Source organism: Aplidium turbinatum, chromosome 7 (genome assembly GCF_918807975.1).
Source record: "Aplidium turbinatum chromosome 7, kaAplTurb1.1, whole genome shotgun sequence".
Taxonomy (NCBI): Eukaryota; Metazoa; Chordata; class Ascidiacea; order Aplousobranchia; family Polyclinidae; genus Aplidium; species Aplidium turbinatum.
The window spans coordinates 31,072,650-31,096,870 of NC_137478.1; the positions used below are offsets into that span (position 1 = coordinate 31,072,650).

The following is a 24,221-nucleotide window of genomic DNA, read 5'->3' on the forward strand; positions in this document are numbered from 1 at the left end:
TGAAGAAAATCGATTCAGGCTTACCAGGTATTTTGTTTGGTGGCGTCATACCAAAGGATTGAAATGTTAGTCGTGATGTGACGTCAATACTTCTGGCATGGTTTTGGACTAGGACAAAAAGTTATCAGGAAAGAGAAGGCGTACGCTCTGACAAGTGTCAGAAACATGATATGAAGGCTTCGGTAACATGTAATACAAAGTCAATTCAATTACAAAGTCAGAGTCAATTCAATCATAAATAGCTACATACGATTTCGATCAGCTAGATCATCTTCAGTTAAGCTGAAAGCAAACAGCACAAATAACCAAATGATGGTGCGAAAGAAAAACGTTCCACTCATTCAGAACGTTCAAAAGAGATTTCATTTTCTTGATTTCGGTTGTAACATGATTTCAAATACAAACACCTTCAAGCAGTATCAGCGTTTTAACAGTGCCAAGCCAAATAAACGTCTCGCGACGACCTGACAACGTGTTAAAGTTCAGAATCACTGTGCGGCTATGTACACTATTGTATTTCATCATAATCTCAGCTGGCTGCCTTCTACCCCACTGAATGTGGCAGTTTGAAAATCAAAGGCGATTGGAAATAAAATGGTTTGGACACCTTTTTCTGAAACCAAATTACTAACCACCTCGCTTCCTGTAATTCAATAAGCCTCACCTCGCTTCCTGTAATTCAATAAGCATGGCGATCAAATTTCTCACAAATTCCTGGGTTTGGCTTCGACGCATTATTTGCAAAATCTGACGTTCATTCTGCATCATCCGGCGCTTTGAAAGTTGTCACCTATGCAATTCTTTATTAGATTCATGAAAACAAAATAAAACAATAGTGTCCGTACAAATAGCCTGCGTAAATGCATATTCCCATCAGCAATAGACAAACCACATACAATTATATATGTTGGAAAACACTGCGTACTCTAAATTGATAGATGAATTTGATGAAATTACAAATAGGCTTCCATTTAATTTCATGTGAAGGCGTACATCAACTATCGAGGAGATGATGCTTTTCTGGCAACCGATTTCAAACTGAACTAAAATGAAAACAACTAAAGTGATCGCATCAAACTGAATAGACGAGATGTTAACAATAAAGATTCAGCATTACAGTATTATCAAAAAAAAATCACTACCACTACTGCTACAAAAACACACACGAAATACAGGCACTCACCAGAAAAACCTGTAAACCACTTTCAACGTTCCATTCTTTTTGGTAAAATAATTTAATCTAGAATTTGATTGATGTGAAAAAGACAAAGTTCATCTGTAGACGGACAAACGACACACACCTTGGCGTGATATGCGAAATCTTCTTAAAAGAAAACAACTCAAAAGGTGGTGATGGTAAAAATATCTTGAATCCCAAAACGTAACTTATGAAAAATTACAAAAAATAAAAGCAATGGATGAATGGCGATGTTAGTGATATGCTTGTACACATACAAATGAGCTTTCATGTCAGCCACTAGCCTAGTTGTTTTTAGATTAAAAGCGATGAAATGACATTTTCATACAAACTGGGTGAGCATTGTAGTTCAATATGAAATAACAAGTTGGGAACAGGTAGGTTCAAGTCAGTAATTTTATATTCTGCAACAGCAAAGTTATTTAGTGGTTGTATAAATCACTTTATGCCTTTTTTTTTTATCAATGACACAATATTAGTATGACTTGTTCCCTTTGCTGTAAGTCCAAAACAGTCGGTACAACTGTTCAAGTTTTGGTATGACACGACCCGGAATCGAACCAGGGTCCACCGGACTCAGCGGCAGAAGCACGGAGCAATCTGCAACTGAGGTGAGTCATTGCAATCAAGTTGTTTTTAATTCCATAAATTGAACATAATGAAGTTGGAAGTAAAGCAGTTGATTTATCTGGTGGCAAGGACAAAGCGATCAATTGAATGACAAGTAAAAAAATTGACATTCATGACGGATTTAAAGTAAACAATCCAGAAATGTGAAGTTAAAATCATGATGCAACAATAGAACATTTTTTGCTTTGTGACGTAGTCGTAGGCGATTTTAAATAAAAAATTTGAAAGTTGCAAGTTATCATGATAAGACTCAGCTGATGAAACTATAGCGATGTTAACAAGAAACTTGACATCGTTAAAGCGTTATCAAAAGCACTCATAAAAAATCACTTCCACTGCTGCTACAAAAACACACACGAAATACACAAACTGCTGCAATTGCAACCGCTGTGCAACACAACTCATTAAAACAGACATTTGATTGTCACTCGCAAATAAGCACACCAAGCCAGCAAGGAAATCAAATTTAACATATTTAAGTTTGACACACAAGCGGCTCGTATTATGTTGTCAGCACTGTACAGAATGTTGTACAAGATAATGAAGGAAATCTGACTTGTGCGTACAGGTGGCGATGATTCCCTACACGTCATTATCATCATAATCCATCGTCGGTTTGTTCCCCACTAGTGGGGGTGGCCGATTGTTTCCGCGCAGCAATTGTTTTAATCCCTTTTCTCCATTTCACCCTGTCCCTTGCATCTTCCTCCTTCAGTCCGACTTTTTTAAATTCATCCTTCACTTGTTGTTTCCACGTTCTTTTTGGACGACCGCGTTTCCTCTTCCCATCCACCTTTAGATCTAGTGCCTTTCTAAGAAAACTTCCTTCCTCCCTCCTTATCACATGTCCATTAGGGCGGGTCACGAAATCACTTTTTTTTGATATTCACCTGCCTCATACGGATTTTGATAGATAGACACCTAAAATTGTTGTATACAAAATTTCAGCTCATTTGAACAATGGTTTGGGATGAGGAAATCGCGTTTAATTTTTGCCGAAAATCGCAAAATTGGGTAAAAATGCGAAATTTTAGACTATGTTCAATCTATATTTTTCAAGTGAAATTTATTTGCTATGGCCTTATACTTATTTTTTAGACAGTTATGGACTTGCTGAAGTAAGTTAGAGCTGCAGAGATTGCATTTTATTGTTTATTGTAGTAGTATTAAACATTGAATTTTTTCCGAAAATCGCAAAAAACGCAAAATTTTGAATTATGTTCAATCTATATTTTTCAAGCGAAATGCGTTTGCTGTGGTCTTATACTTATTTTATAAGACAGTTATAGAGTTACTGAAGATAGTTGTAGCTGCAGAGATTACATTTTATTATTTATTGCAGTAGTATTAACATTGAATTTTTGTCGAAAATCTACTGCTTTAATGATCGTAGAACATCATTATTCACTAATCTTAATTTTGTATTTTTCAGATTCATTAATATCTAATTATTAAGTAATTCCACATGAAATAATACCTACAAAACTGTATAAACGGAAATGCCGAGAACTCCAAGAAGTACAAGATATAAAGTTTGTCATATTGTCGGACCATCTAAGCCACTTCCACTGGCTGAACTGCCTACACTAAGAGATGTTTTTAATTACTTAAATCTTTTGAAAGAGAGATGTGTCGGGAATTTTAATGAGATAAAGGAAATTGAAAATATCATTCAACCCATTAAGAATATGTTTATCAAGGCTGGTTCCAACATACCTCTCAAGAATGATAAATCCATTCGGAATAAATTGGTACGTCACATTAAAGATTACAGCAGTTTGAAGAGAAAAAGTCTAACCGCAAAGAAGGAGAAATTGTTTATGGAACGATTAGATAGAATTGTAGATATCATCAAATGTAATTGTCCGATTTGGCTTTGTAGTGATTATGGTTGCGATGGTTGCAAATACAAGGCTCACACAAAATGCAAATGTGCAACAGATGCTAAACTCCCATTAGTAGACCTTCATTTTGTTATGGATCAAAGACTAAGAAATTTTGATAGACCTAGCAGCTATCAGATACAGAATATTCACCGTGCTGAAACATCACATCTACAAAAAAAAAATTATTCTAAAGTTTTGGAAGGATCACGTCAATCAACGCAGGCATATAATAACGAGGCTATTGATAGTTTTTCTGACTCATCAAGTTTGGCATCAGTTGTGAATTCAGAATCAGAATATGAAGCAGATTTTCCAACAACATCACAGAGTGAAGAAAAAAAGAGATTTGTAACGGACTGGCATCAAAACATTTTAAGGACTACCATGATAGAATCGGAGAGATTTGGCATTTCGAATCGCGCCACAGCAGCCATCTGTACTGCGCTCCTTGTTGATTTGGGCGTGGTCACGAAAGATGACACACAATTAATAATTGATCACAACAAAATTAGAAGAGATAAAGATGCAATAAGAAACGAAAATGTTCAATCAGCTGTAAGTCCATTGCAATATGTTTTACATCAGGGCTTATTTTTTGATGGGAGAAAAGATCTAACAATGGAAAAAAGGCATGAAACTGGTGGACACCATCTCGTAAGAAGAGAACATTATACAGTCGTAAAACAGCCTGGTGGAGAGTTTCTAACACATGTGACTCCAGACAGTGGACGCAGTCAAGATGTAGCTAATTGCATATATGATGTGATCAAAAATAAGAATATGACACGATGTATGCATTTTATTGGTTGTGATTCAACTAATGTGAACACAGGAAGATTCGGTGGAGTAATTGCTCTTGTTGAAAAAAAATTAGGTCACAGATTAGTATGGTTGATTTGTGAGTTACACACAAACGAACTGCCATTTCGACACTTGTTTATTGAACTGGACGGGCCAACCACTGGAAATGAATCATTCAAAGGACCTATTGGTCGTCTTTGTAAAAATGTTGAAGATTTGTCTATCAATAATAACTTCACCCCAATAACTGATGATGCTGGGCTTCTACTTCCAGAATTACCTGGCGATGTTGTTAAAGATTTATCATGCGACCAAAAATATTTATACGAGATCACACACACCATTACAACGGGACAAATTTCACCACATATTAAATCAAAAATTGGGCCACTAAATCATGCTCGCTGGCTTACACTTGCATCCAGGGTTTGTCGTTTGTATATAAGTCAACACAATTTGAATGAAAAATCTAGTGAGAATCTTCTACACTTACGGTAGTTAACTTCATTGTAACAAATTATGCTCCATTGTGGTTTAGGATCAAATGTCAGCCACTCTACAAAGATGCTCCGTGCCATATATTTGAATCACTGCAAAGAGTTAAACTGCTTCCAGAAAAAATTCAAAACATTGTAAAACCTTATATGCAAAGAAATGCATACAGTGCCAATAGCGAGAACCTCCTTCTGGCAATGATCGCTGACAATGACCCAATAATACGAGGAAAAGCGGTCGATACTATAAGAAAGATACGTGGTCAAAATAGATTTGGAGATGACAGTGTGAGACAGTTCAATGTACCAACACTCAATTTTAAAGCGGAGGATTATACCGAAATGATAAACTGGGAAAATCCAACGGAACCAGTTTTAACAACGGAGCTTGGATCATTTCAGTTGGAAAAAATCAGAAAGGTTCCATTACTGTTTGGTAAAATTGCGAATCACACCCAGTCAATTGAAAGGGCTATTAAGATTGTTACAGAAGCAAGCAAAACCGTTTCTGGATTTAAAGGAAGAGAGGGAATGATTCTTTCCCAATTGAACTCCCGAAAACTCCATGCATCATCTGAATCAAAGCAGGATTTTATGTCACTGACAATGACAGCCAACACTTGAGTCCTTTTTACCTCCAAAGTTTACTGTTTTTGACATTTTCGGCAAAAATTCAATTTTTAATACTGCCGCAATAAATAATAAAATGCAGTCTCCTGCAGCTATAACTATCTGCAGTGAGTCCATATCTTCCATAAATAATAATTTAAAGTCATGCTTTACTTTAAAAGTATAGATTGAAGGCAATCCAAAAGTTCGCATTTTTACCCAATTTTGCGATTTTCGGCAAAAATTTAATTTTTAATACTACTACAATAAATATTAGAATGCAATCTCTGCAGCTCAAACTTACTTCAGTAAGTCCATACCTGTCTAAAAAATAAGTATAAGGCCACAGCAAACGAATTTCACTGGAAAAATATAGATTGAACATAATCTAAAATTTCGCATTTTTACCCAATTTTGCGATTTTCGGCAAAAATTAAACGCGATTTCCTCATCCCAAACCATTGTTCAAATGAGCTGAAATTTTGTATACAACAATTTTAGGTGTCTATCTATCAAAATCCGTATGAGGCAGGTGAATATCAAAAAAAAGTGATTTCGTGACCCGCCCTAATGTCCATACCATCTTACTCCATTTGCCCTTGCCAGTTGGTCTATGGTCTCTCTCATCTCTAGCATATCCAACAATTCTTCAGTCCTTTTTTCCCTTCTCGTTTTCACCCCACACATTGCTCTCACCATTGACCTTTCCGTTCTTCTCAGGATTGCCAGTTCACTCTCTCTCAATATCCATGTCTCACTACCATATAGCATTGCAGGCCGCACACAGCTCCGATATACTTTTCCTTTCATCCTTAGTGAGAATTTTCTGCCATACAACATTTCCCCACATTCCCTGAACTTTGCCCAGCCCAATCTTGCCCTTGTTGTCACCGCTGCTTCACATCCACCACTTCCATTTATCCGATCACCCAGATAACAGAAGTCTGTCACTGTTTCTATGCCATGGCAGAACTCATCATCATGGCCTACACGTGTATATGAATAACAATAAAAACATGATTTCACAACTTTTAGCAGTTAATTGTTCAGAACGTTTGTTGGTATTTACCCTACTTAGTAAAGAAACAAAAAAAACGTGGAGAAAAATCTTCATTGTAGATGTAAAGTTGATAAAGTTCTATTTTCTTTGCTTTCAAAATCACGTTTGGGACCGTTCCGTTTCCTAGAACGTTGAATTAATTCTTTTTGTCCGCTTCCAGCCTGTCGCGCCACGACGCTGCCAGAGCCACGTTCGAAATATCAATTTGCTTGAAAAAACATGACGTGACGCGGTCTTTGCTGCTTCGGACGACAAACACAGTCCCAATTGACAACAGCGCGATCAGGAGCGTTACCGCGATATCGATGAACAACACGACGTAGATTTCCGCCTTCCGCTTCACAGTACAAAGCATGCATACGTCCTCCAATGGCAACTGGCATCTGAATGACATATAGACCTTTTTATAATAGGGTCATTCCACATCAAATCACCCAAAAAAAATGAAATTTTTAACACCACCACCTCCGATTTTCTTCAAATTTGGTTTGTGTGTGAGTTCTGGGTAAAAAAGCATGAATTTTAAATTTCATCAAAATCCGGCCAGTGGTTTTGGAGATATGGGCCTGTGAAATTTCGTATTTTGGGGGAAAATGGGGGTACCCGGCTGATTTCAAAATGCCATTTCTCCTCAACCACTGGGTGTATTTTAATGAAATTGGTGTCATTTTGCAGGAAATTGGTCAAGGATTTTATTTCTGTGGTTAATTTTCAAAAATAAGCATGTTTGGGGGTAATGACCTTTTGACCTTTGCTTTGACCTTGACTTTGACCCTGTGGATCACGTGATACAAAAAACTTGTCTACATGAAAAATCTTCTTTGACACTGTCTCTATAACATATGAAAAAATGGGAGAGGTAATATTTCTATTTTAGCCATAGTTTTCACTCAAAGTTTGCATGTCTCATAATTTTTCAACAAATTTTCTTAAAATCACTTTCAAAAATAGTATGGTATGTACAAATGGAACGATATCAATATGCACATTGCATGATCAGAAAGAATGAGTCCAAAATGATGATGAGGGGTGTTTTTTTTTTGTAAAATAAGCTTATAACATTGGGAAATGATGGCAAATGGGGGAGGGGGTAAAATATTTCAAATTCTGATGATGTAATACATAAACGCACCCAATTAATACTGCATAAAAATGAGTTAAATGACACAGTTTAGTCCAGACACAACAGACAAAATGTTAGGTTCTGAAAGTTTTCCATGGACAGCAATCACTGAGCTGACTACACAACCTGTGAAGTTTAATTGTATCGTTTTTGGAAATAGTGTAACGACATCTGCCAGATGCAATCATGGAAGGAGTTTCAATGATACAAACAATGTTATTAATATCGATCCAGCATTTATCAGCAGGGGAAGGCCAGTAGAAGATTCTGGCTGGACCATGAGGATGCATAAAGTTTACATGGTAGTCTCCAAACTCATCAGAAATGTCTTCCACCAAACCTATCCACGGTTCATAATCATATATACAGCACACATGTGTCTGTGTTGCGATGTTGATAGGTTCATTCAATGCTTCAAGTGCAAGGTCTTCATCTCTCCCTCCTGTCACTGACACTAATTCAGGCAGATTTTTTTGAGCACTGAGTTTGTATGCAAATAGCTTTGTTTCAGAAATCGGAGCAAATCTATGGAATTTTAGTGTTCCTTTTATTGTCTTTGCCAACGAGAATCTTTTTTTCAATTTTTCTTTGCAAGCTTCATACCGGTCAGGCTTGACATTGAAAAATTGAATTCCTTGTATGTTAGCTTTGCAAAATGTCATAATTGACTCGGTAGTAAGGATAGCGTCACTGTAAGGCCTTTGTAAACTTGCCTTTTTTTAAGAGGCGCTTCACTGTCCCCCTATACCATCACATGCACTCTTTCCATGCGAAGTAGAAAAAAAGTGCCATTCTGCCCTGATGCTAAAATCTTTGACATGATTACATAAATTGATGAAATTTGACTTGTTCTTGTATTGGCCAGCACAGCCGTCTGTAAAATAATAAATTTTTTCAAGTTCAGAAAATTCAGCTTTCAAATAATCAATAAATACTTGTAAAAAAGCATAAACTGTGTAGGTGTTGTGTTCCATGATATCGCTTATGATGCATACATTTCTGTGTTCAAGTGATCCATCTGCCAGTCGACGATATGCAATAAACGGATGTAAAGTGGCCTGCCTATTATCCCAGTGGAAGCTTTGCTCTTCATCTTGTACTACACATGAGTAATTTTCTGCAAAGTCACCTTGAACAATGATTTCAGTTTTCGGTTTTATGGTTGTCTTCAAATTGTTCATATACTTATGTTGTGCCTTAGCAGTGTAACTAACTATGTCTTGTCAATTTCATAATCTGATATGAAAGCTTTTCTGTGAATTCAGTTTTTGATTGAACTAATGTGATCAATTGAGCCCGATCTGTACTAATCCATTGCTGGTATGTTACATCTTCTGGTATTTCATCACAGCTAAGGAGATGCTGCATAAGCATGTCATGATATTAAACTCGCAAGTTTCGTCCCGCAACCCGCACAGGCGCACATACCAATCACAAAAAATATGCGGAACTGAATTACCTGGACCAGACGTTGTTGCGTACCAATTATATTTATTACTTGTTTCCAAATTGTGTTAGAGGAGACATAGACTTAAATGTAAAACTAGGCTAGCCCAACAACCTAGCAAAATCGCCCTTTTGAAAAACGCACAAAATAACCTTTATGATGTGACAGTATGTGTTCGCCCGCCCAGCTATTTTGAAAACTCGGCGCCTATGGATAACGATATACCTTATCAGACTGACCATGCTATAACAGTATGGCGAAATTGATTTCTGATTATTAAAAATGAAGCTGGTACACTGTTGTTGCAAGAGCAGCAAGACTTATTCTACAATATAAGGTTTAAGCTAACCGGATTTTATAAAAATTTCACAGATATCGTCCTCTTTGAATGAAAACTATGGCTAAACTAAAAATATTACCTCTCCCATTTTTTCATATGTTATAGAGATGGTATCAAGGAATATTTTTCATGTAGACAAGTTTTTTGTATCACGTGATCCACAGGGTCAAAGTCAAGGTCAAAGCAAAGGTCAAAAGGTCATTACCCCCAAACATGCTTATTTTTGAAAATTAACCACAGAAATGAAATCCTTGACTAATTTCCTGCAAAATGACACCAATTTCATTAAAATACACCCAGTGATTGCTGAGAAATGGCATTTTGAAATCAGCCGGGTACCCCCATTTTCCCCCAAAATACGAAATTTCACAGGGCCATATCTCCAAAACCACTGGCCGGATTTTGATAAAATTTAATATTTATGCGTTTTTGCCCAAAACCTAACCACAAACCAAATTTGATGTAAATCGGTGATGGTGGTGTTAACAGCACTGGGTGAATTGAGCTGGAATGACCCAATAACCAACTGCAGTACCTAGAATAGTTATCAATCAAAGATTATCAATTTACAACAATCTCTTATGCTTTGTACAAATAAAATCACTTAGGCCGCACTCACAACTTGGCAGGTTTAACAATTTTTTGCAAGAAGCTCGCGATTACAAACAGGTTGGGAATTGCCGAGTCACAGTTTTTACCTGAAGGTTTCAGATGCATTAAATCCGTCCCTCAAGTAAACCGCAAATAAAGTCAGCATAAGAATAACCGAGCCGAGGGCGACCACACCCGTGACGAGGTGCTTGAGGAAGTACCACTTAACTAACCGGACCTGCCTCAAGTTCCTACTATGGCACCACATCTTTAAAATTCCATCATCGACGTAACAAGGCTTGGGCGTGTCCTCAGAAGGCGGATCTTCCAAACTTCTTTTCAATTTATAAACTAAACAAAACTGGTGTAAAAATTATTCTGTAGTATGAAGTTATTATATAATAAAATATGATACAGGCATAATGAAAAGCAGATTAAAGCTGCAAAAGCTTCCAATCCGAACACAACTTCATATTCTTCACTCAACCGATCGTAGCGTGAGAATTTTCAAAAGTGACCCACAAGGCTTTGTTACTCAAATAAACATTTTACATTTGTTTTGCAAAACTGTACCTATGATGCTATTGATATGTACAGTATTTAGAATATATTACGAAAAAGTTACCCGAAAAAATTTGGCATTGACTAAAATTACAACACAACTTTGCCAACCCCGCAAATAATAACCTGATAAGATGTAAGGGAGATGATGCAAAGATGAGAAGTTTTCAGAGCAAAGCATTGAGAACAAATGTTGGTCTCGAAATTCTCCAACCAGAAACTTCTCGAAGCGAGTGATTTCTTCGTCTTCATTCTGCTTTTCTACGCCATCACTGCTAGCAGTTGAGGGACTACGTTGGTTTTGGGGGTTGCTGTTGCCATTTGAGTTACCGCATTGTTGGTTCACTTCGCGGCTACTAGCGTCAGCTGATCCGTTCTAATCATAAATGACGTGATGGTTTGTTGAAACTACCCAATTAAATGGACTAAACATTTTTTCTAATGTTTCTTTGTGACAAAACAACGCTTTGACTGATAAACATCTCCGAAAGGCAAAGACTTAATTGGGAAATTACCATGGAACTTTTGGCGCGTGTATCATCTTCGGCGTCTGACCCCTTGTCTGCGGAGGCTGAAAAACCTTTAAATATTAAGAGTTGCGGCCCAGAAAACTTGGAAAAACTGAACTTTGTAAAATTGCAAATTTACAGTAATTTAACTTCAAAGTAATGTGTTTGAATTAACTAGGGGTTGAAAGCGATTTGATCGCTGAAACTTTACTGTACTTTCAAGCTTTTTGTTGCAGCAATACAGCATTTCTCATTCAGTGAACGAGAAATGCTGCTATTTAACTGCTGCGGCTGACTAGTACTCAAGTTAGTTAACTGTGTCTGGTCCTCTGGGAAGCCCCGGTCACAGATGAACTGCAACGTGAAAAGTTGAAGCTGTCTTTAAGAATGTTATGGGGGATACGATTATTTTCGTACTACAACAAAGCTGAACTATACCATATCGACAACACATAGCAAAATAAAAATAAGCGTATTTCTAAATTTTATATTTTAAAATACAGACAACTCTGATGGAGAAGTTCCTTGATTGAAGCAAAAAAAAACGAAGATAACAAAAAGGATGTTTGCTTAGTGATTTAAAAAAATAATTTTTTAATCCTTTTAAAAACATAAAAATTAGTTAGCTGTACTAAGATTACCTTCATTTTGCAGCAATGAAGCTGTTTCCTTATGATCAGTTTGACTATTACCAGCTTTGTCAGACTGTTTGGAGCATGTTGGATCGGTTTGCGATGAAAGTTTGTTCTGTTTTTAAAAACATTGTCATACAACTTACCTTGCAAAAACTCGCATGGGCAAAATCGTAGTGAGTGAGAGATTGTTTATTTTCCTTTTAATCTCTCAAGCCATATACATAATGAACCATAAACAAACATAACTCAGCAACAACACTACATTTAACATTATAAAACAAAAAACAAAAGCAAACGTTTTCGGCTAGTCATACAGCCCTTTTCAAGCCTATAAGAAAAAATACATATTTAAAGAAATGCTAAAGAATCATATAGTATCACAGCAAAAATATGGTCAAATCTAAACATTTAAGAAACTGTCTCGCTCACACAAAATGACAACTGAAAATTACACAACACAACGGGTCAAGTATTTGAGAAGTAAAAATTAATCTTGCGTAATTCTGCCTGATTCCTTTTCTGAATAATTAATTAATTTTTACTTCTCAAACACTTGACCGTTGTGTTGTGTAATTTTCAGTTGTCATTTTGTGTGAGCGAGACAGTTTCTTAAATGTTTAGATTTGACCATATTTTTGCTGTGATACTATATGATTCGTTAGCATTTCTTTTAATATGTATTTTTTCTTATAGGCTTGAAAAGGGCTGTATGACTACTAGCCGAAAACGTTCGCTTTTGTTTTATAATGTTAAATGTAGTGTTGTTGCTGAGTTATGTCTGTTTATGGTTCAAAAGAGCTACCTCTCTACCCAAATTGTAATATACATAATGAGCCAATACATTAAATACAGTTACTAGGCTATTCACTAAAAACCTAAAAGGCTGTTTCACCCTTATTGGAATCATCAAAAGGTTTTTATTCAAATATAACTAATAAATGACAAAAATAATTAATGAGCAAACATATAGGCAAGACACACCACCAAACCTTATGGATACAGTAAAAGCGCATCTGAACCAGGAAGTAAGGTGAGTCTCATGTTTGATCCAAGCATCAGGGAATGAGAAGATAAGGTTTACATTATACTGAGCCTTCGGCACTAACGAAAGTAGGGTGGCCAGTTCCTTTCTCTCGGCCGCCTTTCCTTCAGCAACTATGCCCACCCAATTTATTACACTCTGGGTAGAGGTGAGTGGTGTTTTTCAACAACCAGCTTAAGCCGCGAATCGAACCAGGAATGAATGATTAGAAAGCGAATACACCCGCTGCGCCATCCCACCGCTTACCAGGAAGTACGTAATCCCAAAGAAAAGGTCAACAAATACAATCATAGCGCTTATGATATTTATAAAAACACAATTTTATCCACGTCGCGTTTTAGCGTTGCATTAAAACATTCAAAATTTTTGAACAACTGGTTGATCTTAATTATTATAGTATGATGCTTCCAACATGATAGCTAATGAAACATTGCGCCATGGTGGATGGTGTTGCATCAGCAAAAGTAAACTATGATCTCATTACCAAGTTTGACTCTGTACTCTCAGCTGCTTCCACTTTTACAGTATGAGATGACTCTGAAATAAACCAAAAAAAAAATAAAAAATTAAAACAACTACTTGCCAGTTATAAAATCCAAAACAACTCTCTCTTATGATCAATGTTAAAATTAACATTGATCACAAGAAACGATCAATGCTAATACAATAATTTTTTTCCGTAATGTTTTCTTCTAATTGTAATAATTAATGCTAAATATGCAAAAGTTAAAAATTAGTCCAATAATAATTTGGTTTGGTACACGACATTATGACGAGGTCCGAATGCCCGAGAGCGCAAACTTCGACAACACCATAATGCTGACAAACGAACAGTGACTTGCGTCGTTATAATGTAAGCAATACCTTTAAACATTGCAACTTAAACATCTGATACAAGAAATAACCAAATCTACGTCATTCTGGTCTCGATTCTCGCGTCATTCGGTATCCAGTCTCGCGTCATTCGGTATCGATTCTCGCGTCATTCTGGTCTCGATTCTCGCGTCATTCGGTATCCAGTCTCGTGTCATTCTGGTATCGAGTCTCGCGTCATTCTGGTATCGAGTCTCGCGTCATACGGTATGTGAGTTGCATGACATTGAAGTAAGTATTGAGAACCACAAAACCGTGTTATTTATGTCTGCGACCAACGCACCTGATACATTGTACAAATCCAGTTTTCGTAAAATTTTCTTGTTTTATTGGTTTTCAACGTGGCTCCCTAACATTGCGTTTATGTTTAGTTTCCTAAAAACCTTCATGGGGGGACTTAATTTCAGACTATATAGACCAAGCTTCGTTCAAATTCAATTTATGCGGTACTTAATGTTCAGCTGTTTTCATTAATAACGCCCACTCAAGAGTTATTGTTTCGACTATTGCACGATTTTTCGTCACAAAATAAAGCAATCAGAGGTGGGCATTAGCACCGCTAAAAGCTTTGGTGCTGCTATCCTAGCAGTCAGTCATTTATTTTAGTTTGGAGTTTGCAAAACAAATCTATATACATAAAAAACAACATACAGTGTGCAACTGTGCATTTAATAAGAGAAAGCGCAAGACAGCAGCACTCTCTCATTCACACAAATATACCCTACGAAAGTAAATATTGCGTTTTAAACAAATAGTAAAAGGGAAAAAAGAAATGAATACGAACGCAAGAAATGCTTAAAAGGAAAATAATGACATTGGAAAAGAAACATGTGGTGGTTGTCGCTTCTACAATTCTTGTTTATCGAGGAAGTATTTTTTGCAAGTTTTGCTAAACACTTTAGCCTTTTTCCACACATATATATTTTTTTATTCAGGGGTAAACGGTCCCATACCTTGATTACAAAGCATATTTTAAACCTTTTTGAGCTGATAGGGTATTTGCTGGTTGAGTATGGGTCCACGTCTTTTAGGCGCTGACAGTTAGGCGCTGGTCTAATAGGCGCGCACACTGTGGCGTCTAGATATTTAGGTGCGAAGCACTGTGGCGCCCGGTCATTTAGGTGCTATTGCTAGTCAGGTTTTTTTGTAGATTGTATCAGCTTGGCAGGTAGGAGCGTAGGGCAATGCTTTTCACACAAAATATTATATTGAACAGGAAAATATATTGTTTTGTTAATGCGTGTGCGTTGTTGGTCATGGTTTCAGTGAGTGAAGTTGCTTAAACCGGCAATGCTTTTTCACACAAAATGTTATATTTAACAGAAAAAATATATGGGTGAAGCTGCTTAAACCGAGAATGCTTTTCACACAAAATGTTATATTGAACAGAAAAATATGTCATGGCTTCCGTGAGTGAAGCTGCTTAAACCGGCAATGATTTTCATATAAAATGTTATATTGAACAGAAAAATACGTTGTTTTGTTAATGCGTGTGCGTTGTTGGTCATGGCTTCAGTGAGTGAAGCTGCTTAAACCGGCAATGCTTCTTCACACAAAACGTTATATTAAACAGAAAAATATATGGGTGAAGCTGCTTAAACCGGTAATGCTTTTCACACAAGTTGTGTGAAAAGCATTGCCGGTTTAAGCAGCTTCACTCACGGAAGCCATTATATAATTTTCTGGCAAGCTGCCACTCTGATACAATCTACAGACTTTACTAGCAATAGCACCTAAATGACCGGGCGCCACAGTGCTCCGCACCTAAATATCCAGACGCCACAGTGTGCGCGCCTATTAGACCAGCGCCTAACTGTCAGCGCCTAACTGTCAGCGCCTAAAAGACTTGCTCCCTTGAGTATTAAGCGAACCGCAAACCAATAACAATAATCAACCGTCGTGTCATTCGGGCCTCGCTACATACGCGGTCATTGAGACTAGTTCCATAAATGGCTGCAAACAATCATTTGATTAAATTCTTACTACTTTGCAGTACTCTTATAATATTAGACAATACCTCCATTTAGCATCGACAGAGGAATTCCCTCAGGATTAGATCCACGTTTACCAACTTTGTTAGACTGATTGGAAGCTTGTTTGGCTTTAAGTTTAGCCTGCTCCCTTTCATATTTTTGGACTTCTATTTTTCCTTTTCTTACAAATTCTCTCCTTTCAATATTTTCAATTGGCTCATGAATTTGAAGACCATCAAAATAAATGCTTGTTCTATCATAAGGCATAGCAGCATAGAATCCCTCTGTGATGTGCTTCAACTGGTCGTTGATGTCCTCTAGTAGAAGTTGCATGAACCGCAGGTGACCTTGCAATCTTGCACCAAAACGAAAATGCCAGAGAGCCCACATCACAGCAAAAAACAAACTCTACAAAATATCTTGATGTTATTCCAACTAGAGCTCGACCGATATCACTTTTTCAGGCCGATACAGATATTTATGAAATTTTTAGGCCGATACCGATATATTGCGGCCGATATATATCAACTACGAAAAATTTGTTACCAACAAAGTTATTAAGAAACAAACCAGTCCAAGAAAGTTTATGCATTGGTTGCTGTCATAGGCGCCGAGTTTTCAAAATAGCTGGGCGGGCGAACACATACTGTCACGTCACGTCGTGATCACCAATAATAATATAGAACTCCACTGTTGTTTTCCTACCACCAAGGTCCAAGATCTAGGCTTCCTAGTTCCTACTACTATAAATTGCAAATATTTAGCGATAAACTGCGCTATTGAACCGAGAGCACATTGAATTTACAATTAGAACAGTTATATAACGAAGGAGCTGAATTGCAACTAATGACAACCAACGGTTTCATCCGGCCAAACCAACACGTGTGCAGTAGTGCACAGTTTAATATCAGTGACGTAACAGACGCAACTATAAACGATAATTGTCCTGATGAACACCCAAACTTTTCAGTATTCAGACGCAACCGTGATGATTGAGACGACAAAATAGAGCATTTTGGCAGCAGAGTTAATTGATGACATCGTTTGAGAGAAAATTACTCCTTTGAAGAACAATGCTACAATTTTTACACCGATTTAACATTTGGCGATGTTAAAACGATGTAAAAGCAGTGGAAATTGCGGTCAGACTTTTGCCGCGAATGAAGTTTCTCACAGGTTTGCGCAATTAACTTGATTTATAACACTGGGCTACGAGTGGCAGAGTGGAGACAAACGGTGGGGCTGGACACTTTTGCTCGTTTAACGGCGAATCAACGTTGTTTAACGTTGCATGAATGTAGCAATGGCAATAACTGACGAAAAATAATCGCTGAATTAGTAGATCTAGTAGGCCTATCATATGGCGACAAAACCCTGCAAATAAGGTAAGTACAAGTAGGCTAGTATCAGAAGGTGGCAGATGGTTACAGAAATTACAGTATTAACATTTTCTAGATGCGCGCACTAGAATGGGCGGAAAATTATATTCTTGCAACAATTGTTCGTGCTATGCAAGCACGTTTGAGCAACTTGTGTTTCTTCCAAAGGCATGTATGGCTGGTTTTAAGCGTGCTTTTGCTGGCCAATGTTTATCGGCGAAAAATAGCCGATACAATATATTGGCTACACCTGATATCGGCCGATACATATCGGCTGACCGATATATCGGTCGAGCTCTAATTCCAACACAACTGACCATACTACATCCCAAACAAAACTGATGGTTTCGACATCTTGTGTACAAGATATCGAAATCAAGATATCTACAAATACAAGATATCTTGTGTAGTACACACAAAATTCCTCATATCCATGAATGTATTCAATAGACTTGCTAGGCTACTTAACTGATGATAATTATTGGTACATGTTTTTACTTATCACAACACTTCTACACAGCATCAATATATAATATATATAAACAATGAAAACTATTAATACTACAAAAAGTGCTCAATGCCAAGCAAAAAGCAAAGCAGAGCAAATTAAAGCAAATATAGTTGTTATGCTACTATATATAGAGCTCGACCGATATATCGGTCAGCCGATATGTATCGGCCGATATCAGGTGTAGCCGATATATTGTATCGACTATTTTTCGCCGATAAACATCGGTCAGCAAAAGCACACTCAAAACCAGCCATACATGCCTTTAGAAGAAACACAAAAAAATGTTAATACTGTATCCCTTAGCTTCTATTCAAGCAGGAAAACTTTCGAGTTTTACGTTGCTTCAACGATTGATGACTTTGAATCAGTGTAACAAAGGTGAATTTTTCGCTAAGAATCGATGGGAGTACCGGTGTGCTTCTACACTAAACACGCGCAACTAATTTCAAGTCTTACGTCACAATGTATGGCTTTGATCTCCGAGTGATATTGAAGATTCGTTACAAAATTAGATCATACGAGTAGGCTATCACAGCAAGATGCAGCAAAATTTGTCAAGTTTTGGTATTACAGTAAGAAAGAAAAGGCCCAGGGAAAATTAACTTTCGCTCACATGATATGCAAAAATAAACCCAAAGAAAAAAGCCTAGTGAAACTTTGCACAGAAGAAAATAGTAGCGTCATTGTAGAAGTTGCAAAAATAACCCCCAAAAAAAAGCCTAGTGAAACTTTGCACAGAAGAAAATAGTAGCGTCATTGTAGAAGTTTTCCGACCCGTGCCCAGAGCATTGTGACGCAAGAAGCCACACGACCTCGTTCGGTGGAAGTTAATCAGTTATGCGGCGTATTGCAGCTACACGGCGCTTTGACTCTCCAAGCGCACCTCGTTGGTCTGATGAAAGCCAAAAGCCTTCCAAACCGTAGTCATCGCTCATAAACGGCGAAGAATTCAAACCGGACACGTTTGTCCGCTGTCAGCAAAACCGAATTTCGAGGCCTGGGTTGTTTCTTTTTTGTTTGGTGTTTTTTGTGATTAGTGTTAAGAATGATTTTTCCATTACAGCAACTAATGCATAAACTTTCTTGGACTGGTTTGTTGCTTAATAACTTTGTTGGTAACAAATTTTTCATAGCTGATATATATATTATATATCGGCCGATATATATCGGTATCGGCCTAAAATTTTTATAAATATCGGTATCGGCCTGAAAAAGTGATATCGGTCGAGCTCTAACTATATATATATAATATATAATAAATCAAAATATAGTTATTGCTATCTGAATGCTTAACAGCCTGTTTCACCTCAAACGGATCATCAGAAGGGTCTTATTCAAATAGAATCTATATAATATGTATAATTATTACAAAGCATTTCATGCATTTATCATCACAGTTACCAGACTAAACAAAGTCTCATACCTGTCCAAGCAGAAAGTATGGCAAAGAGAAGAGTAAGACCTTTAGAGGGTATGGATTTTGCAAGAAATCCAAAGTGTCCAAGTTTAATTCGGAACATGACCCATTTGAGTTGGAAATCACAGAAGCCTCCCAGCAATATGCAGATGCATATTGAATCAAATGACTATTAACTTGCAAAGATGAGTTACCGGTACCAGGATAGCATGAAAGACCAGAACCTAATCAAAACACAAACATTGTTCAAAATTGAAGATAGATATTTAAGAGGTACTAGCACAAAAAATGAAGAACCGTTTAGAATGCAATCTGCACAATCACAACATAAAAAGCATTAAAACATTTTTATAATGCAGAAAGTGTAATCCACAATGTGGATTCCACATATCCAACCCAAAGTTGCAATAATGGCAATCGATAGATATCCGTTCCAATATAACCAACTCCAAATGTTTGGATGTTCATCCTAACGATTTTAGGGCAGTAGGCCTACTAATATTATTTATTCATTTCCCACCTTAGATCATTAGCACATAACCCAATAAGCCAGAGAATTTAAGCACGATTTACAGTATTTGCGTAAAAAAGAGTTAACCCCTTGTTAGGCAAAATCAAACAGTAGGCAGTGGCAAACACCTTTGAAATAATTTGATAAGAGCATCAAAACTATAAAGTGCCTGCATGTATAAAGTAATATAGATTAAAAATGAACAATGACATCATAGTAGAACTAATTAGATTTGTATATATGGTATAATATAGTGTTGTATTAAAAGCTTTACATGAATACAAGCATGCACAGCACCTTGCAAATAACAAAGTAAACTAGATATGTTGTTTTGAAAACATCTATAGGTATGGTATTATATGCACAATTACACATAGGCGTCGATTCTTTTCTTAGAAGAAATTCTGGGTGGGCGAGAGTTTTCAAACTGATTTTATTGAATGTGCCTGTTCGCAATGGTTAGTCTTTCTCACAAAGACAGCGATTAGCGTCGCTACAACAAGTACTATCAGGGTTAAGACACATCCACTGGAATTAGGAAAAAAGCTTGCTTTCCTTTGCAACCAGGGGCGCAACTAGGGGGGATGTCTAGTCGGCAAGACAGCCCCCTTTGAGATTTGCAACTTCAAGAAGAGGGACGACTAACTAGACCGAGACGTACATACTACTTGACGTGTCAGTTCAAGCTACGTTCTATGCATACCAAACTTGTTTCACGCTCAAGTCGCATAAACCGCAATACAAAATATTAACAGACCGTCATTTATTCACGCAATATGATGTCATAAAAACAAAATGGCTGACTTTCCAGATAGTAAAATTTAAAGTGCGGAAAACCGGCTCAGCTTTGAGCTTACAACGGCATGAAAAAGAAGCTTTACAAAGCCATCATATAAAAATTAAAAATATTTTCTAGGTAAAGAGTTGAACTTGACCGAGTTTAACCATTTATACGAAAAATACCTTTAAAGATACCAGCATTTAATGAACGCTAATTTAAAGAACATATCTCTGTCTATTTACAAGCAAAAGTTTAGGTTGATAGCTTTTTCACAAAGCGAGCAACCGGGCTTCAAACACTAGCAAATAGCGCCCGATGACTCGTTGCATTTCCGAATCGAAGCAAGTATACAAGTCTCCGCCGGTCTGCGATCATTATATGTCTTTATTAAATTAGTTGTAACTTGCTTGTTTCTGCTTCGATTTTTACAATTGAACCATTGCTGGAAAGCACAAGCTAAGTGTAGTTGTTGAAAATCGGAAGGGTACTGGACAGTGGACACACGTTGGGTTGCCTCCTGTTTCGGCACAGTTAACGCCGTCTGGAATGATTTTCCAGCACTTGTCAAACATTTCAAAAAGGGAGCTAATAGCGACACAAGAGATTCTCGAGAACGTGCAAAATATTAAGGACTCTTGTCGAAGAAAACATCCACACATTTCTTGTTGGACTTTTGCTTTTATGTACGAATCCTCGCAAGAGTTATCCGAAGTAAGCCTCGAACTGCAAATCAGAGCATGTACTATTTGGGATGCAGATAAAAAAATTAATAATCTTGCAAAATTATTTGAAACACGGAGGAACGAACCCGGACGACATTATCACATTGCCAAGGATGCTGAAGAAAACTCAGAGTTCAAAGGTGAGGAATTGCATGTCACCAATGGCAGAAATAGCCTGCTAATCAATCCCGCATCTTCTATCATTACTTAGGAAAGTCCATCCAAGATCGCTTGTTCAATTCAACAGACAGATCGGCGGAGACTTGTATACTTGCTTCGATTCAGAAATGCAACAAGTCATCGGGCGCTATTTGCTAGTGTTTGAAGCCCGGTTGCTCGCTTTGTGAAAAAGCTATCAACCTCAACTTTTGCTTGTAAATAGACAGAGATATGTTCTTTAGATTAGCGTTTATTAAATGCTGGTATCTTTAAAAATATTTGTGGGATAAATGGTTAAAGTCGGTCAAGTTCAACTCTTTACCTAGGAAATAATTTTAACTTATAGGGTCTGGCTTAGCTTTATTTGGGTAGACGATAGCTTGTGCTTTCCAGCAATGGTTCAATTGTAAAAATCGAAGCAGAAACAAGCAACTTACAACTAATTTAATAAAGACATATATTGATCGCAGACCGGGGGAGACTTGTATACTTGCTTCGATTCGGAAATGCAACGAGTCATCGGGCACTATTTGCTTGTGTTTGAAGCCCGGTTGCTCGCTTTGTGAAAAAGCTATCAACCTCAACTTTTGCTTGTAAATAGACAGAGATATGTTCTTTAGATTAGCGTTTATTAAATGCTGGTATCTTTAAAAATATTTGTGGGATAAATGGTTAAAGTCGGTCAAGTTCAACTCTTTACCTAGGAAATATTTTTAACTTCTAGAGTCTGGCTTAGCTTTATTTGGGTAGACCAGGGGTTCTTAACCTGTGGGTAATTACCCACTAGTGGGGAATTTGAGGATTTCAAGTGGGTAATTTGAAGTTGGGTTTGTTGTTCTATGTGTACTCCAGTGGTTCTTAAACGGTGGGAAATTTTCCACCAGTGGGAAATTACTGAATATCCATGCAGTGGGAAATTCTTTCTGGTCTGGAAGTGGGAAATTGTTTTAAGTTTTACTCGAATATCCAAGGAAGTAAATCTGATTAGTTAGTCACAAAAGTAATATTTTTTAACAAACACCGAGTCCTAGTGCATTGTTTTACAATTCATCTGGAATCAGATTTGCGTTGTGCAATCTCAAAAATAGAGCCTGACATTGACTCGATCGTCGCTGACAACCAAGAACAAAAATCGCATTGACATTAATGGACAATCTTTAATGTTATTCTTCTCATTGAAATTGTTCTTTTTGTTAAATACCATTGTGCTTTGGGATATGTCACACAGGTTACTAGGATTCATTTTGATTTTTCAGTCAGTTTTAAAAGTATGTGGGGAATATAGGTTTATTAAGTAGCGGAAGTGGGTAATGAAAGAAAAAAGGTTAAGAACCCCTGGGGTAGACGATAGCTTGTGCTTTCCAGCAATGGTTCAATTGTAAAAATCGAAGCAGAAACGACAGAGATATGTTCTTGATTAAATGCTGGCATCTTTAGAAGTATTCTTTGGATAAATAGTTAAACTTGGTCAAGTTTAACTCTTTTCTAAGGAGATATGTGGTGTTTTTCAGGCCTGTGTTACATTGCTTTACATAGGTGAGATCTTCTGCTTTGCAGGGCTGGTTCAATTGTTAAAATCCAAGCAGAATCAAGTACATCACAACTAATTTACTAAAGGGGGACACTTGCATGCTCTTTATCGTCATGGCTGACTGATTTCACCCCACTTTTCCACTATTTTTTGGTCGATACCTCCTCCGTGACGTCATCGCCTTTTTAACCAGGGCGGGAGCTCGTATACCAGCTTCAGAATTTTGTATTTTATTCCACAATATTGTTTCTTTTGCATTCCGACAAAGAAAAATAAATTGAAATGAAATTTAGCGAAAAATATTTGAACTATTAAACTGAAATGTTTGCTCACATAAAATCGACATGTATATATCCTACGTCCCTGTCTGTAGCCGAATAGGGAACTAGCCGAATCAAACTAGCCGAATAGTAGCAGACCCGTTAAAAGGATAGCCTAGACCTTCAGCCTCAGAGACTCACACATCAAATGCACCCCACAAGAAAATCCTGCATAATGCTCTTGCATCTACCTATTACGGTATATACATTACTTGTTAAAATAGGTATGATAACTCAGAATTTTCATAACATTAACACTAATTTTATAAATATATATAAACAATGAAATGTCTTACCTGCAATAATGTCAGTCAACTTGATAATGACAGCCAATGCTGTTAAAACATAAACTCCAATCCATTGTACCAATCTGTCAATTCCAAGTTCTGCCACAACATTGATCTCATGTTTTTGGGACACTTGCTCCAGCTGGCTAATTGTAGATCTGCTGACATCAATACCTTGTGATGACGTCATTGTACTTTAAAATCAATCCGTTGATGATGATCGGCATCCAATAACACTGAATCGCTTCTGATGCAAATACCCAGACCTGGTTTGCTATCATAAATCTTGAAGAGTATAAACCTCTGCAAGAAAGAACACAATCAAAACAATTTGGCCAAATAGCTCAGCGCATGATTGCGTGAATGAAGCTTCAAGATCAAGTGGCGCTGGTTCGACTCTCGGGGTGTGCACTTGAGCAACGCATTCTTATGACTGCTCTAAATTCAGTGGCACCTAATGGATGGAATAATTCCCCAGCAACAACACTTCAACAATCGGAAACTTCACTCTATCCATTTCGGTAACTGTCCCTGCGTCAAGTGCCTCTACATTATACATGCTGCATGCAAAACTACCAGGAATAACCAAACCTATCAAGGCTTTGTCAGTCTGAGGATAAAGATTCAAAACCAAACCAAAAAAACAAATCAATTGGTAAATATTTTTACCAATACTTTAATGTTGTAAGAAAAAGCAGTACCGGTATTGATTTTGCTTATGGTACCATTGAAAGCCGGGTTGCTGATCAGAGTTTCCGCAAACAAACAAACTGAAAAGATCGAGAGAAAAAAAATACAACAAAGCCGAAGTCGATGATCCCAGTTTCCGTT

The 24,221-nt window shown here is 37.2% G+C and overlaps 1 protein-coding gene across 1 annotated transcript; it reads right to left on the reverse strand.

Moving 5' to 3' along the window:
• Positions 1-781: 781 nt before the first annotated feature.
• Positions 782-23,580, reverse strand: LOC145774439 (uncharacterized). Its single transcript, XM_082585690.1, has 9 exons — positions 23,400-23,580; positions 19,086-19,303; positions 15,817-16,180; positions 13,411-13,463; positions 11,891-11,996; positions 11,256-11,311; positions 10,867-11,116; positions 10,287-10,530; positions 782-7,061 (listed from the first exon to the last, which is right to left on the reverse strand). Exons 1-9 carry the CDS (start codon positions 23,578-23,580, stop codon positions 6,815-6,817), a joined length of 1,719 nt encoding a protein of 572 aa, XP_082441816.1. The 3' UTR covers positions 782-6,814.
• Between the last annotated feature and the right edge of the window lie 641 nt (positions 23,581-24,221).